Source organism: Odocoileus virginianus, chromosome 10 (genome assembly GCF_023699985.2).
Source record: "Odocoileus virginianus isolate 20LAN1187 ecotype Illinois chromosome 10, Ovbor_1.2, whole genome shotgun sequence".
In the NCBI taxonomy this organism is placed as follows: Eukaryota; Metazoa; Chordata; class Mammalia; order Artiodactyla; family Cervidae; genus Odocoileus; species Odocoileus virginianus.
Genome location: NC_069683.1, coordinates 12,163,864 through 12,181,200, shown reverse-complemented (window position 1 = coordinate 12,181,200; position 17,337 = coordinate 12,163,864). Strand labels below are relative to the sequence as shown.

At 39.8% G+C, this 17,337-nt stretch overlaps 1 protein-coding gene across 1 annotated transcript in view; it reads right to left on the bottom strand.

The window, feature by feature from the left end:
• FNBP4 (formin binding protein 4) overlaps positions 1 to 17,108 on the bottom strand; it is a 30,737-nt gene extending 13,629 nt beyond the window's left edge. Inside the window, exons 1-12 of the mRNA XM_020870631.2 lie at positions 16,855 to 17,108; positions 15,796 to 15,894; positions 12,774 to 12,910; positions 12,141 to 12,324; positions 11,442 to 11,589; positions 11,216 to 11,336; positions 9,882 to 10,202; positions 9,085 to 9,295; positions 5,670 to 5,794; positions 4,563 to 4,667; positions 3,265 to 3,398; positions 2,077 to 2,264 (exon numbers count right to left, since the gene is read on the bottom strand). Coding sequence (XP_020726290.2) covers positions 2,077 to 2,264; positions 3,265 to 3,398; positions 4,563 to 4,667; positions 5,670 to 5,794; positions 9,085 to 9,295; positions 9,882 to 10,202; positions 11,216 to 11,336; positions 11,442 to 11,589; positions 12,141 to 12,324; positions 12,774 to 12,910; positions 15,796 to 15,894; positions 16,855 to 17,080 — 1,999 coding nt within the window. The 5' untranslated portion in view covers positions 17,081 to 17,108. The remainder of the gene's footprint in view (positions 1 to 2,076; positions 2,265 to 3,264; positions 3,399 to 4,562; positions 4,668 to 5,669; positions 5,795 to 9,084; positions 9,296 to 9,881; positions 10,203 to 11,215; positions 11,337 to 11,441; positions 11,590 to 12,140; positions 12,325 to 12,773; positions 12,911 to 15,795; positions 15,895 to 16,854) is intronic.
• Positions 17,109 to 17,337: the final 229 nt, after the last annotated feature.

Here is a 17,337-nt window from a genome sequence, read left to right as displayed (position 1 = left end):
TCCCTCAAAAGTATTACTGCTTAGTATTTTGAGGCAAGAGGGCAGTTTATCAGTTTAAATCAAGAAGCTATTATACAAATAATAGGTCCATGGAGACTTTTTGGTTAAGCAGCAGAAACCTGCTTTAACCTGACAAAAGCCCAACACTCAAATATATTGGATACCCTGAAATTGGCTTATCTTAGATATATAATGTCAAGTTCAAACATAGAACAATGAACAAGGATTAAAAATTAGCAGAACTGTGAACTTCCTTACTCCTCAGTGGAGTTTTTCTACATTAAAAGATGATTTTAACCATTGTTGGGTTGACAGAAAGCATACATTATCAACTTTGTTTATAGGCTTAAAATAACGATTGGCATTGCTCTCCAATTCCAAAGACCTCAGTACAAGACTTGGATTTTATTTAGATCACGTTTTTCATATGGTTTTAGTAGTTCCTAATCAAGAGACTGAGAATATATTCAACAGAATAATATAAGCTATTTTACCAGTGGCATTTTCCTTGACCATATAGTAGCCAACTGTGTGTGTCATCAACAAAGTGAGAAAAAAGTATTTAACTCTAATGTATTCACACAACACTCAGCACTGGCAATTCTGGAATATTCAGCTTTGGAATACATACAAAAGGACATTAAACAGTGGTCAAGAAAATAATCACCAAGCCAGAAACACCATCAAATCTCTTCAGTTCACTAACTACTAAAAAGTAAAAAAAGAAAACCAAGTTACTAGATGTATCTATCATTGCTACCCAAAGAATGAAGAAGTAATCTAAAGAAAATCTCTTCATGAAAAGGTATACCTTGTTACAAGATATCCCCTGAAATATGAAGTAGAATACTGCTTTTTTTCCTATGTTCTAAAATTATCACTGCTGTCATTCATGTCTTTTTACCTTGAGTGACTTGATAGGGATTCTCAGGATTCTTAGGTTACTTAAGTTAACAAAACCACTGGTACATGCCCAGTTTTCATCTGGCATACAATCAGAACTCTTCTACTGGGACTGGGGAGCCAGCAGACTATAAAAACATCATTTCTGATAGGCAGAGGACATGAGAATACGGCTCTTTATTCCCCATCTTACAAAAAATTTCTTTTTATCCTCAAAGGTTTAAGACTTAATCAGTTATATACATATTTTTCATACTTTTCCATCATAGGTTATTACATAATAGCAAATATAGTTCCCCAAAGTTTATGACTTTAGAAACCATTCCATACACTCTTACCTTAATGTGATAGCATTTAAACAAATATCTAAGTTTTTCAGATCAAAAGATTGTTTGTTCACCACAGTCTTGACCTGACTACGCTTCATTTTCTACTTAGTTTTGTCATTCCAAGAAAGATGGACTTAGAGGAAAAAAAAAGTGTCTTCTCCCATAATGTGTAAATCAAGTGATGGCTCCTCAGATTCTCAGAGTAACCGAGAAACTATTAAATCTTTCTTTTTAAAATTTGTATAACCAAACTGAAGTTCCTTAAGAGTACTTTAACTGGACTGAGCCATCTTGATTATTTTATACTAGAATAGATGACTTGCAACGATCAATTATTTTGCTTCTCTGAAACAAGAATGGTCTTAAGTTTCACAGTGTTTATTCACATCATTTTGGTTTGTAACAAACATACTTCCTAGGAGACTAGTGGAGTAGAAACATGAGGTTGCGAAGTCAACAGACTAAATATTTTATAAAAAAGCAGAACATATCCCTTATTACTCCACATAAACACTGACAATTTAAATATCCAATTCCTTACCATTAATCAGAATTCTTGTTATTGGAAATCCACAGCTGTCTGTGGCATGACAGAATAGTTATAGGATAGAATTTTAAAGTCACAATATACTGGCTCATAATTTTATTTTGTAGCAGAGTATGGTATCAATAATATGCTTATTTCCGACTAACACTACCTTTAGTTTCTCAGTATAAACCCTGTGCTAATTTTTTTAGCTGGAAATTCATGACTATATTTTCTTCTTTTATATGTTAATACAAGTCTTTTTTTTCCTCCTCTACAATCATCTCTTTCCAGTTAATACCAGGTACATGGTCCCACCTGTGGAATTCTCAGAAGATTCTGCAGAATTTGAATCAGTGCCAGTTTTGTCTTTCAAGCTCTGCTTAGGAAGAGTCTCGTCTCTACTTTCTTGGGCTTGGCTTTCTTCCTCTTCCTCCTCACCATCTGGGAACTCCCACTGAGACTCGCCCGACTGTTCGTTTACATAGAAATATCGTCTATGATCCCTAAATTACAAGAAAGAAAACACATGTTTTAAGACCCATTTTCCTACAAAGACACTTCCATTTGGTCCTGTCCCAGGACAGCAGTCTGCTCTCACAGGGACGAACCGCTTCTTAATGGACTGCTATTCACAAAGGCAACAAAGAGCTTTGACAACTGAGGATGGAGAACCAAGGATAATTCAAAGCTATTTGCACTGCCAGCAGCTCTGTGAATACAGCCCTGAACCCTCTTACTCCAACAGATGACTTAGAAAAACACCTCTCACATGTTGTTTTTTTTTTTTTTTTTTTTTTTGCCAATGCTTAACAGGGTTTTCAAGTTTCATTAGTGAAGGGACTCAATCTCCTAGAACACTAAGTTCCCTTCCAAAGAAGAGAACAACGAAGTTTGCGAAAGGTGACTCTTCCCCTCTTGAACCGTGGAATTCACATTTCATACTCTTGATATCAAACACAGTGAAAGCTAAAGAGAGGGAGAGGATCTGGGAGCTGAAAAATAAAAGAGCAAAGATTTCAAATAACGAAAAAAAAAAATCAAGAAAAGCCAAATATAAAAAGAAATGTTTTCATCTGACCTGCTGGCAGAAGATAGTAATCTTGTTCTTCATTCACATCTTCAGCCACGAAGCTTTCCTTAACTTCACCGAGGTTAATCAGGAGTAGTTGCTTCCAGAGGTCCTGTAAAGCGCACAGAGCTCTCGCATGCGCTTAACCCCCAAGCCCGCCCTACTCCGTGCAACAACGCTCTGGAGTAAAAACCAGCGTGGTCCGATCTTGGGAAAAAATCCGTTACACGGCACACTGTGAACACTGCGTTTGTCTCTCCGCCGTGTGGCTGGCCCACGCTCTGTGCGTGCTCGCGGAGCTCTGCCTGCCCAGCGCCGCTAAGGCCGCTGCTCTCAAGGCTCCAGACAGGCTGTCAGGTCGTCAGGTGGTGGTGATCACAAATCAAGTCTGAGATGTCAAAGGTGAAAGGTGAAAAGGGGAGAAGAGTGCGTACCTGTCCCAGTGGCAGGACCAGCCTTTAGGAGTGGCGTTTATTTCATATTGTTTTAGCTGTTCTGCGGCATCCTGCAGTTTTCGTTTAAGGTAGTTTCCATTAAGAGCCCCTTCCCGCCAGTCCGCAATCCGAGTCTAAAATCAAAGAGCAGCGTAGGTTAGAGACTTATTCTTACGTCAAAAGGAAGAGGAAAAGGGACTTAAGTCTTCTGGTTCATGACTATATACTCTGGCAGGAGAACGGACCAAAGAGGAGGAGAAATCCCATCCTGATTTCATAAAAAGTCTTGTTTGCTCTGTAGAGTTCTGGAAAATGAGACTGGGACCCAATACAGCCAAAGCTCCAACATCTGTGAAAATGAGTAGCAGTAGTTTTGTTTTTCCCTGTGAACTATATTAAAATGGTTCCCCAGTAACTTTATGTTTGGGGTAGATACTTGATTCAGTCAAGTAATGTAATAAATAAATAAACTGGGCTTCCCAGGTGGTGCTGGTGGTTAAAAGAAAAAAAAAGTTCTGCAGGGTAACACAGGAGACTTAAAAAACGTGGGTTTGATCCCTGGGTCGGGAAGCTCCCCTGGAGAGGCAAATGGCAACCCACTGCAGTATTCTTGTCTGGAAAAGTCCATGGCCAAAGGAGACTGGTGGCGGGCTACAGTCCATGGAGCCACAGAGAGTCAGACACAACCGAGAATGCACGTATGATTAATCAGAATTAAAGATGTAGTTCTTAGGGAAATCAGTCAACTTCCTATAGGAATTCCTTGCCTAATCCTAACCTGCTACTTACTGTAAAGTACACAGGTCACACACAGGATTCGGAGCTTTTTAAGTAAGTCTACGGGAATTCCCCGGCAATTCAGCAGCTATGACCCCTCGGCCTGGGTTTGATCAATGGACGGGGAACTAAGATCCCACAGGCCTCAGGGAGAGGCCAAATTAAGAAAAAGTCTATAATGCTTTAATACTTAAAAAGTACACTAAATATTATGGGGGTCTCATCATTACGAATAGAATTTTAGTTTCTTATAAAAAAAATTAGAATATACGCCTATTGAAGGGAGTTAAGTGTCATCCTTACACACAAACTCTCAGTTATTTATTTCCATGATTATGTTTTTCTTTGGCTAAGACAGTTTTGCTTCCTGTGTTAGCTGTTCAAATATATATCAAGATTAATAACTTAAATTTAGGACTGAAACATAAATAAGACAGATTCCTCACACAAAAAGCATTTCATTCAAGCACTGTTTATTTTTTTTTTTCCTGACTGTTAAATATTAAGAATGGCTTAATTACCTCAGTTTGTAAAAGCAGCACATGAAAGTTGGAGATGGACTGTCTATTAATGCCTAAAAACTCAAATTTACTTGTCAGGGTATTTGCCAGTTCTCCAATCTGAAACTGTAATGCAGGAAAGAAAGAAAGGAAAAATCAAGAGTCAGAATATTTTAAGTAAAGTCTTTCATTGTTCATTACTGATACTAGAAAAATGGATCTGCCTACTAGGCCTTTCTCACATAGTGCAACTAGTTATGTAGAACATAAAATCCTAACTTATAGTAAAATAATTCACATAAAAATTATGTGAAGAAAGAAAGGATAAATAATGATGCAAGGTCTAGAGAAGCTGGATGCACTACCTACCCTGAAACAATATGGAATTTGAAAAGAGATCCTAAATGACGTAACTCCTCCATATCATCCAAACCATCACTCATCCATTACTGCTTTATACTAGCCATACACTGAACAAAACCAATTCTCCCAATTCTACTTGCACAGTTGTACACTAGCTGGTGACTAGATAAACTTTTTAAAGTCAAAACAACAGGCAAAGTGGTTTTTCCAAAAGACTATACTTAAAGAGCCACATACTTACTTGGTCCAATTCTTCTCATGACATTAGGAACAGAAATGAAAATGGAACCAAACATGCCTTTCGTGTAAGGGCAAGTATTGGGTTGGTCACAAAGTTCGTTCTGGTTTTTCCATAAGCTATTATAGAAAAATCTGAATGAATTTTTTGGCCAATCCAATAGTTCACGCAGGTTAAATCTGTTATTTAAATTTGTGACTTTAGTTTCTTTTAATGCTTCCAAACTATGCAGGCCTATATTTGATAAGCCACTGCTTTCCAATGGAGACTTACTTATAAGTAGTTAAGCATTCAGAATTTATTTTTAGATTTCCCTACATCAAGTCAGTCTCCTTATTTCAGCCTTAAATATAACTTTTCACTCAACCAAATACATGATTTCTATTTAAAGACAGCAAAGATTACTTTTTTACTACTTCCCAGAAGAAAAGTTTACTACTTTCTAGAAAAAAAAGTGGTCAGCCTCTTTAAAATTGTTGGCCAATTAAAAATATTATTTGTCAAGTTGCATTAAGTAATGTACATACTTTCAAGTCCTGTTCTTCTTCTACTTTAGGTACTGTCTGTACTTTTAATTTTTCTGGAGATTCTTCTGCTTCCATCTCTTTGTCTGAGTTTTCATCTATTTTTTCTGAATTTTCAACACCAACTGCTGCAAGAGAAAATATGTGAAATTAAATCAAAAGGACCGGGAGGGGGGATTGGGATGGGGAATACATGTAAATCCATGGCTGATTCATGTCAATGTGTGACAAAAACCACTACAATATTGTAAAGTAATTAGCCTCCAACTAATAAAAATAAATGAAAATAAATAAAAAGGACCATAAACAAAAAGGTCTTACTCTACAGTGCAGGGGATTATATTCCATATCCTGTGATAAACCATAATGGAAAATATTAAGAAAAAAAAAAAGAACATCTACATGTATATAACTGAGTCACTTTCCTGAATAGGAGAGGCTGACACAAAACTGTACATCAACTATATTTAAAAAAAATGTAAAAAAAAAACCAAAAACAAACCAACCACCAGACCAGTACTGAGTCCCAAATATACTGTGTTGCCCCTAAAGCAGAGACGTCTGAAGGTTATTAGTGATCTCCTTTGCCTGTTTCCTCACATGTTAAGGAAGCCCTAACGACTTACCAACCTACTCTTTATAAAGCCAAAAAAAAAATTATTCCTTTATAGCAGGGGTCCCCTATCTTGAGGGTCTAATGCCTGACGAGCTGAGGTGGAGCTGATGCTAATAGTAATAAAGTACACAATAAATATAACTTGTTTGAATCATCCCAAAACCATTCCCTGCCCTCCCCGCCCCCAACTGGGTACAAGAAAAAATTGTCTTCCACAAACCAGTCCCTGGGGCCAAAAGAGTTGGGGACCACTGCTTTATAATCACATTTCTTAAAATATATCTACATTTAGGGTTTATGTGTTTCATCACATTACCCAGAAGTTTCTGCATTTCCTTTCTCCATCTACTAACCTTTCCTAAACTTTTTATTTTTTGGTCACACCTAGTGGCCTGGGGCATGTTAATTTCCTGACCAAGGATCAAACCGGCGGCCCCTGCAGCAGAAGTGCAGAGTGCTAACCACTGGATCACCAGGCAAACGCCTTTTCTCATCTCTTTCAAAAACTCATGGCTTCAATTACTTATGAAAGCTAGATATCAAACCTGGAATATGTGAGGATTCTTTATCAAGGGGGTTTTGATAAATAGGCTTTCAAAATCAGAGCAGCATATTAAGTTACCAAGTAACTCCCTTCTTGGTTAACACCTGTAGACAACCTTTATTAGACCTACTTATTCCTTTGGTTGGTGTAGTCTGTTGGCAGTGGGAATCTCCAAAAGAGAACAGGTTTACCACATATTTAAATTGACTAAAAGTTCATAAAAGATATGAACTCTGTTATGTTTGCTTAACACCTGGTTATTAAACTAATCCATATACTCAGTATAAATCAATCTCTCATGAGGATCACAGATAAAAAGAAAAAGAACAAATTTGAGTACCCTTTCTTAACTTTGGTTAATCTTTGATCTAAAGAAGAAATGTGACTTTAACACCACTCTCAACAGCTTTCATAAAAAGTCTGAAATTTTGTATCATGTACTAAACCTTATGATACAATGGCCTTGTTCTTTTTATTTGACCATTAACATTCCTTCTGCATTTTCAAATTGTCTAAAACTAAATCTTTCTACTCTCCCATTGACTAGTTTCTAGTTTATTTATATATCAGATATCTTACATTTGATGACAGGTTTATGAATTTAACAATTTCAAAGAATTGCTAGAGCTCTAAGATATGATTATTTTGGAGGGCAATTGGGCAGGATTTATCAAATTAAAATGCACATACCCCTTAACCTAGCACTGCATAAAGACAGACGTCCTAAGATGTCTGCTAAGCTTGATTTTAATTGTGAAGTATCGTCACTAAAGTGTATAATATAAAGAACATGAGCACTCCAGCACCATAACCCAGCTTAACAGAAGACCATTAGGACACCGTGAAGCTCCCTGTGCCCTCTCCCATCATGCTCACACCAGACACTCCCTGATGATGTTAATAAGCGCCTGTACTTTCATCATGGATAGATCCTGAAGCACAATAGTTTTGCTTCTTTTCCAATTTACACACATGGAAATTCTAACATATGTATTCTTCTGTGGCTTTTTAAATCCAACATTATTGTTTCTGATGATAATTCATGTTGATGCATGTAACAATGGATCATTCACTTTTGACTGCTATTCTGTATTCAATTTCAAATATATCACAATTCATCCACTACTCTTTAGATGGACATTTGAATGGCTTATACTTTTTAGGGATAATATAAATGCAGTATTACTTTTAACAGTGAAACGAGGATACAAATGGCGATCAATGCGGGAAGAGTTAAATGAACACATCTATAATACTCAGTAGTGAAAAACAATTTTCATGTTGTTTAACAATATAGTTAATCTCATCTATGTCAAAATTTACATATGCCCACTGTACACACACAATCACAAACGCACATAAAAAATAAAAGAGAAAGTCTAGAATATATGGAGACAAAATATAATACAGAAAATGGACCTCAGAGTAGAGAATGAGAATAGTCAAAAGACGAAGGAGGGAGACGGGGCCTTTAGAATTCTGCTTTATATTCTTCTGTATGATTCACTGGAAAGAAAAATTCAAACAAGGATGTTTGCATTTATTTATTATCTATATTTTTGTTTCTTATAATTTTAAAATCATAACCTATAAGGTATCTTCTGCTTGGTATGCTCAACTAAGATTCTGGTGATTAAAACTAGTCAGTTCTGGTAACAGACTGAAGAAAGCAGCAGGTTCTCTCCTCTCTTGCCCTGGAGATAACTTGGGTCCTCAGGATAGTTCCAAACGACCTGCACATCCAACCAAAGACTGGCCAGCCTGGGAACACCCCCAGTGGTTCGGGGGAAGTTCCATCCCTGGTCAGGGAACTGGGATCTCACATGCCCCGGGGGCGACCAAGTCCTCAGGCTGCAACTAGACCACCCATGTGCCACAATGAAAGATCTCTATAATGTGACAGAGACCGGAAGCAGTCAAAAAACAAACAAACAAACAAACAAAATTAAAAGAAAGACAACTGTATCAAGTGATTAAAACAAAAGGGAAGGAGGGACCCAATCTTATTTTTTTTGTTTTTGAGGGAGAAGTTATCTCCAATCAACGGTGACTGCACAACCCAATGAATTCCAGCCTCTTGAATTCTTACTGCTCCATTAGAGGTGGAGCAGGAAAACGCAGAAGTTTCCTTCCCCATATTTCCCTAGAAGGGTAGAAGTGCTATACCCTTCTATTTGCTCCAGAGGGAACAAAAAAAGGTAAGAAGGATTGCTCCTCTAAATCTTTCAACTCTCCAGTTTAATTAAAGCACCAATTACCAGTTTCTCCATTTTCTGGAGTCTCTCGTCCAGTTTTGCTAGAACTCCGGCTGGTAGACTCTGGACTGGTTGCACGAACAAACATCTTCCATTTTCCTCTTTTAGACATAAGTCTACGCATTCCATCTTGAGATGCTGGCTGGCTTATGTCAGAACATGGACTAGACCCTGACACACTACCATCTCCTTCCTCCAAGGCTCGCAATTCTGCCTACAACGAACATGAAAACAGAGTGTCATCAACTGTTTACCAACATTTCTCTGTGAGTAGCAAGAATGACAGCCATGAGTTTTGGGAATTTAAGTACTCTGTGGACAAGAAGTGTCTCTTAATACATCTCTCCATTAGGATTGAGCATTAAGCTCCACATTCTCTCGCTCCTCTTGCCCATGGCATTTTCCAGGGAAGAATACTGGAGTGGGTTGCCATGTCCTACTTCAGGCGATTCTCCCGACCCAGGGATCAAACCCGAGTCTCCTGAACTGGCAGGCAGACTCTTTACCACCGGGCCACCTGGGAAGCCCAGCCGCTCGCCACAGCTTCAAATTTTTCAAAACGGGGACGCTTCGAAGTTGTATTACTGTTACACCACCTGTTGAGACTCTGCTTCACACTCAGGGCATCAGTAGATCGACTCCAGGGTTCAGGTTTCAGTTTCATAGGCTTAAACACCTCCACATGAAAGGACAAGAAAAACAGCCCCCCTGCCCCGCCAATGGCACAAATGGAGCCAATATTCCCAGAGTACGCCAGTTCTCAAGGAAGAAAATATTTAACAGAAACACCAAAGACTTACTTTTTTCCTTTCCAAAACCAGCTCCAGCTCAAGGGTGTCTTGCTCTTCCTCCTCTTCACTCTCTCCCGACTGAACGACGCTGCAAAGATCCTCCTGGGCAGGGTCCTCCGCACTGTCCAGCAGGGCTTCCTGCGGCTCTGCTGCTGCGCTGGCTTCTTGCTCTTCTGAAGCTGGCTCTGCTTCTTTACAAATGACCTTTCTTCTCCACCTCTCTTCCTCCTCTTTTATTCCCTCAGGCAGCAGAGGAGCAAGCAGTGATGCTGCCACCCCTTTCTTTTCCTCCTCATTATTTGAGAGAGCCTGAATTCCTTCATTTACTTCCTATAAAGAATAAAATCTCGCTTAACTTTCAAAGAAATTTCACCTGAATATACACTTTAACTGTTGATGCTAAAAATGACTGTAATTTTCAGTCATTGGATATTCTTCAAAACCACTGACTTCCCTCAGATTAGTACATGTTTGTACCATTTTCCTTACATGTGTGTAATGGAAATAATGTTACTTTAGGAAGGCAGCATTATTGTTCTGGGTGGAACTCAAACATATCTTTTTTCCTCTGTATGTCAAAGGACTACTGAAAAACAGAAGCAGATTAAAATAAAATCCTAACTTTGTTAGTTCAACACATAAGTGGATATATCTTCATCTTCCTCTTCTGTATGATGAAATAACTTCACAAATATGCTGTGAAGGTGATTGAGAGGTAAGTGAAATATTTCAAAAATGAACTGTGTGATTATATTTCAAGTGTTTACTTCCTCCACTGGGATATTTTCTGTACCTCCCTCCCTCTAGAGTTGTACAGATTATTTTATAAAAGCATTTTTTTTGGATACACCTCCCATCATTTAAAAATTCAAGATAAATTAAAATTCAACACACACACACACTTTCTCTCTCTCTCTCAGCATAATACAACTTACTTTTCTTATTGATGAGGCTATAAAAATTCTCGTTTCACTATCAGCCATTTTTAAGGTAGCCAATCTTTGTATTAAAGTTAAAAAAAAAAAGTAGGGGAAAAAAAAAAAAGTAGAATCCCCAAATCCCTGAAGCCCTCCCTGCCTGCTTAGCTGCTCCCATTTCCTTCACAATGACCCAAGGGACCTCTATGCACCCTAAAGCTCCAGAACCACCACTGAACTGGGGAACTGCTATAAATACCACACAATAAACATAAACAGATTAAGTAAAACATCAAGAAACAAAATGTATCCTGTTTCGCATCTATGTTGCAAAATATTAACAGAAGGGTAATACACCTGTGACAAAGTAGAATTCAAGCTCTTCAGATTTGAAAATAAGTATCAGAGGTGAGCTGTAACACTGACCTTTTTAACTTCTCGCTTGGCTATGACTGGTCCACTTTTACTACTGGAAACAGAAGTATTCTTCTCCTTAGCATACATGTCAGTATTTACCACAAAACTAGCTTCAGCACCTGTTACAGAACTAAAAGAAACATGTACTTAGCAAAAACAACAGAAGGCAAAAATCAGCAAAAGATAAGGCTCTGATTTCCTTCTAGGTTAACTTCTTTTTCAAATCTGTTCTTACCTGGGCTGGTAATGTTGTAATCCTTGTACCTGAGTGGCAAGATACTGGGGTAATTCCCAAGTCACTTCATTTGTTTGTGTGTTCCAATAATAATAGCATCCTGTGTTCTCATCCCAGACCTCCTGCCAATCTCCCATCTCAATTCCAACTGGAAGAAAGTGAAACAAACGTTGAGCAGTAGGTACTTCGGCACAATTCTGACCTTGTATCTCAAGTCATAGCCATCCACCCAGGGTCTCTCAGCCTCAGCCCTGTTACCGGGCAGTCCGGAGCAGCACTCAGCAGCATCCCGGCCCTACCGCTGGATGCAGCGATGCTCCTCCCGCCACCCTCCACTGTGACCACCAAGCCCCCCCAGATGCTGTCCAGTGGCCCCTGGGGGTGACTGCTCCCTCCTGGGCTGTCTCTGCAAACATGATTTAAGAGGCAGTTTGACAGCTGAAAGATGTATCACAAACCCCAGAAGACTTTTATTATTTACGGAGTATAATCTGCCACTAGTTAAAAGGCAAACAATCATCTTCTGATAAAAATATAATCGAGCAGTTAGTTATTTTCCAAGTACTGTATTTAAAAAGCCAGAATTCTAAAGTCTGGGGCTAAGGTATACAGGCTTTCACCTTTGGGAACCTCAATACCTATTAACAACTTTAAGAACCACACTTTAGGTTTCTTTAAAACTCAAAGACACAAGCTTACCTCCTGCCAGTGAACACTGGGTATCATACTGCCACCCTGCTGTCTGGGTTGAGTCCGTCCCATTAGGCGTAGTGGAAGAAAGGGCAGGTGACGACTCCTTTGGCTCTGGCCGGGGTGGGGTTGGGGGTGGAGCAGAAGCTGCTCCGGGAGCCACAGGCTGAGGAGCTGTTATTGCATCAATTTCCTTCAGGGTGAAAACAACAAGCATTAATGACGTGAAACCCAAAAAATGGCAATAATGAAAACAAACAAACCAACCCTCCAGCGTACACGGTTTTGACTCAAGAAGCTTGAGTCTCGGCTTCTCAAGTCAAAACTCTCCTCTCCTCCATTTTCCTCCTTACAACTGGCACAAAAGGAGAAGTGAGACAGATGGGGAGGGACTAAGGAAGAAGAGTGGAGTGGGAGATGCAGACTGACAAATCCTAAAGTGGCTTCAATAACTAAAAACTCAAACACAAAAGACCCAGAGGGATGGGATGGGGAAGGAGGTGGGAGGGGGGATCGGGATGGGGAACACATGTAAATCCATGGCTGATTCATGTCAATGTATGGCAAAAACCACAATACTGTAAAGTAATTAGCCTCCAACTAATAAAAATAAATGGAAAAAAAAAAAAGAGCACTTCTAACCGCTAGGAAGTTGGCCAATGTACTATCAATATCGGTTGACTGGTTTCCATTTGCTTCCTTAGACTGTGCTGGTTTTTCTGAAATATCATTCTCTTCATCATCACTGTCAGCATAGGCACCAAGCAAGCACAGACCTCCTGGGAACAAAAAGGTAAAACATTTGTAACAAGCCAAAGTCCTAGGAAGTATCCAACAGAAAATAGGGTTATTTAGATATTTAGTTTACTTATAGAACCTTAAGAAATCTGCAGTTAACCAAGAGAGGTACAAAATAATTATGCACTTAGAACTAATAAAATCAACCTGCATAGCAATTTGACATCCTTTTCTTTTTTTTTTAATCCTTTTCAAAATATGTGCTCAATTATTCAACTACGTACTCCCTCTGTCAAAGTAACACATAATATGTATCCTGATTTTAGAATCTGTTGATTTAGGTCTCTATCTCAAACAAGTAAATCAACTAGAGTTTAGTAAATGAAACAAGGAGATTTTTCAAAGTGGAAAACAAAGCTCTTTTCAATGACTTTCTCCTCTCAAACAAGTGATGAATTGAAACAGGACATAATATGCTACAACCAAAACAAAGAAAACAAAAATCACAGCTAAAACTGAAAATATCAAGTATGGCCTCTGTAATGTGGCAATGCAATTCCCTTCTTAAAAAAAAAACCTAAAACTTTATTAGTTGATTGATATTATTCTAATGTTACAATTAAGTGAGCACATATACTCCTTATATATTTTATCATAATAGGCACATGAACTAAGTTTAACTTGACTTTTCAGTTAATAACAGGACTAAATTTTCCAGTGTTTTGGAAACTGAAAAGATTTATCAGGAGATAAAATCTAATTTTCTTTGTTATAATTCCATAAACAAATTCATAGATTCACCTAGGTGTGAATAAAAATTGCTTTATTTATATACAAAAGTTCACATTCAATACTTTAGTCACATAAATCATGCCTTCATTATTTTTCAGTATATAGCTAAGTTGTTACACTACCAATTTCCAAAATATTATTTTAAACTGATTAGGTAGATTTTTAAGTGGATATTTATTAGACAGCATCTCCCCTTTCCGGTTTCTAAATATGTTATATCTCATTTGGTGATGGGGGGGGGGGGGGAAGGCGTAGATACCAGTCAATTTTCCACACTTCCTGAACAACAGGTAAGGGCAAAAACTACCTAAGACATTTCTGTACAGAAAAAATCTGCACCTTAGAATTCAGCACTGATGGGTTTCTGGGGGAAAGCAGAGGATGGGAAATTTATATTTTTACATAGAAACCCTTCTTAGTTTAGAGACAATAATAAACATTGGCTTTAATTCTATATACTTTGGTAAAAGGTTCCAGCCAGGTGAGCTGAGGGGAATTTGGATAACAAAATTCAGCCAGGGTAATTACCCAGGCTTAAAGTGGGTCTTATAAGCAATAGGTTCACCCAAGGCTCCATCTAGTCTTTTCTCTTCAGTTCAGAGTTTTTCATACTATATACATAAAACCTCTTCCAAACTCTTGAAAACGTAATGGTATCTCCTAGTTCTGAAATTTCTTTCACAACCTGTTTTACCTTTCCTGTGTGTGTGCTAGTCACTCAGTCATGTCTAACTCTTTGCGACCCAATGGACTGTAGCCCACCAGGCTCCCAGGGTCCACAGGATTCGCCACGCAAGAATACTGGAGGGGACTGCCATTCCCTTTTCCAGGTTACCTTTTCTAATTCACACTTTTTTTTTTAAGTGGTAAATGGGGCATGGGGAGGAACAAGCATCTATTACTTCAGGTACATAGTACAAAAAGTCCCTCAAATTCAGAAGACCAAAGTTATTACCAATTACAGAGTATTTAGTATGAAAACACACTTTAATGTCTCAAGATATACAAACAGTAGAGAAAACAAACATTTTCAGCACTTGTGGGTTAGAAATTTATACGGTATTCAATTTAATCATCAAAACAACTTAGGGCTGAAAGATCTGTTTTACAGATGAATGATGTCATGAGGTCTTAGTATGACTGCTAGAGTGGTGATTTGAACCCAGGTTTGTCTACAAAACCACTGTTGCACATATTCTTTCATGCTTAAAAAATATTCAGTAAGAGCAATTTTCAGCTGTGCAAACATTTGCTAGGTACCAATCAAAGCAGTCTGTTAAAGAAAAGGACAAAAAGACATTGTTAGCATTCCCTAAAGAGTGCCAAAATACTGGGGAAACCAGAAAACAAGTTAGAAAATAGCATAAAGAAGTTGTGGTATATATATATACACACACAATGGAATGTTACTCAGCTATAAAAAAGGAACACATTTGAGTTAGTTCTAATGAGGTGGATGAACCTAGAACCTATTATACAGAGTGAAGTGAGTCAGAAAGAGAAAGATACGTACAGTATTCTAACACATATATACGGACTCTAGAAAAATGGTACTGAAGAATTTATTTACAGGGCAACAATGGAGAAACAGACATACAAAATAGACTTATGGACATGAGAGGGGAGGAGAGGGTGAGATGTATGGAAAGAGTAACATGGAAACTTACATGACCATCTGTAAAATGGACAGCAAACAGAAATTTGCTGTGTGGCTCAGGAAACCCAAACAGGGGCTCTGCACCAACCTAGAGGGGTGGGATGGGAAGGCAGATGGGAGGGAAGTTCAAAAGGGAGGGCATATATGTGAACCTATGGCTGTTTCATGTTGAGGTTTAACAGAAAACAGCAAAATTCTGTAAAGCAATTATCCTTCAATAAAAAATAAGTCAAGAAAACAGCATTAGTAGAAAAAGTAGTAGAAATTAATTTGGGTACAGAGACAAGAACAGCAAATTTTACAGTGGTTAAAGTGTATACATACAACTACAAGCCCTCACAAAGATGTTAAATTTCCATTTAATGGGAGTATAAATTTGTAACATTGAAACATTCATCAAAACACCATATACAAACACAATTTGATCCTAAAGAAAGATATTGTAGAAAATGAATAGAAAAAAAAACACAACTATACCTGTTGCTTTAACAGCAGTGGGCCTGGTGGTCATGACTGGTTTGGGAGGATTCTGAACAACTCTGGGAACCTCCACCACCACCTCCTGTTCATCGGGATCTAAAACAGCGAACAAAAGCAAACGACAGACAGATGACCGAACAGAGAAAAAACTACACAGGTGACAAAACAATCTCTGACTTGACTTCTCTAAGTCTAGATTTCATCAAACAACGTGGATCTAACCCACTACTGACCCAAATAACTGAGAGGCGAGAAACATAGCTAGAATCTTCACTTTGCCCAGTGGCGTTAACATTAAGAATGTGAACATCATATATAAAAAGTATCTGAATCCAAAGTTAAAACACATACACACACACGTTAAGTTCTCTCCAGGTTAACCATACGGCATAACTAGAGCATTTTTTCCCCCAAAGTGATCTTTATTATTATTCTTTTTTAGCACCTGAAATGGTCGGGGCTTTTCTGGCATCTGACCCCTAAAGTAATTCTGTCTGGTTCATCTTAAACCAAGTATCATTCTGGGAATAAACACCAGTGAATAGGAACCCACGAGCTCCACCTCTCCAGGAATGCTACGGAAACCTGGAGGGACTTACACTTGAGCTGGCGTAACAGAAGTAGTGACTTCTAAAGCGTCTCTCTCAATTTCAACAAAAACGAAACGAAAAGCACACGACGTGTAGCAAACGGCAGGTTCCACGGTCACCGAGGCTAGGACGCGGAAACGCACCGTCTCCATTTACCCCGTGAAGTTATTCAAAACCGAGAGCAGACGGTAAGGAAGGAGACTGGGCGGCCCAGGCCAAGCCCTGCACCCGAGATGGCGCCTCTGGGTCGACTTCAGCCGAGCGCACAAGGCTCCGCGGCCTCTTCCGCCCCTCCGGGCCCACAGCCGTCCTGCCCGCAGGCTCCGCGCAGCAGGCCTCAGAGGACGCCGCCCGCCCGGGCTTCTCGTTCCTCGCAGGCCCAGTCTGACAGACTTAGGCCGCAACCCCCGAGCTCGAGTTTCGGACTGGCCCTACCTCGGCGCCAGGGCCCTCGCGCACGCTTTACCTTCTGAGGGCGAGTCCTCTGAGGCCGCCGCGGCGGCAGTCACCGCGGTTGTCGTCGACACCGCTGCCGGGGCCGGCTGGCTGGACGCCGCCGCTGCCGCCGTCGAGTCCGGTTCGGCGTCGGGTTCCGGCTCTGGGTCCCTGCTCGGCGTGCTGCTCCGGGGACCTGGCGGAGAGAGCTGCAGGATGGGCCTTCGGCCGGGTACCGCCCGGGACTTCTTCCCCATCGCGAGCCCGAGCGCGAGCCGCGAGCGTCGGACAGCCGAGAGGGGCGGGCGCTCGGCGCGGCGATGCGTAATCAATATTCATACGCTGCGACACCGCCTCCAGCAGGGATCCGCTTTTAACCGGCGGAGCGCGCGCTCGCGCAAGCGCACTGGACCTGGTGTGCTCTTATGGCCCCGCCCCCAGGAAGGGAGGGCGGACTTTACCCATGGGGCTAGGCGACTGGTTATTTTGACACATTGACGGTGCCGGGAGCCAA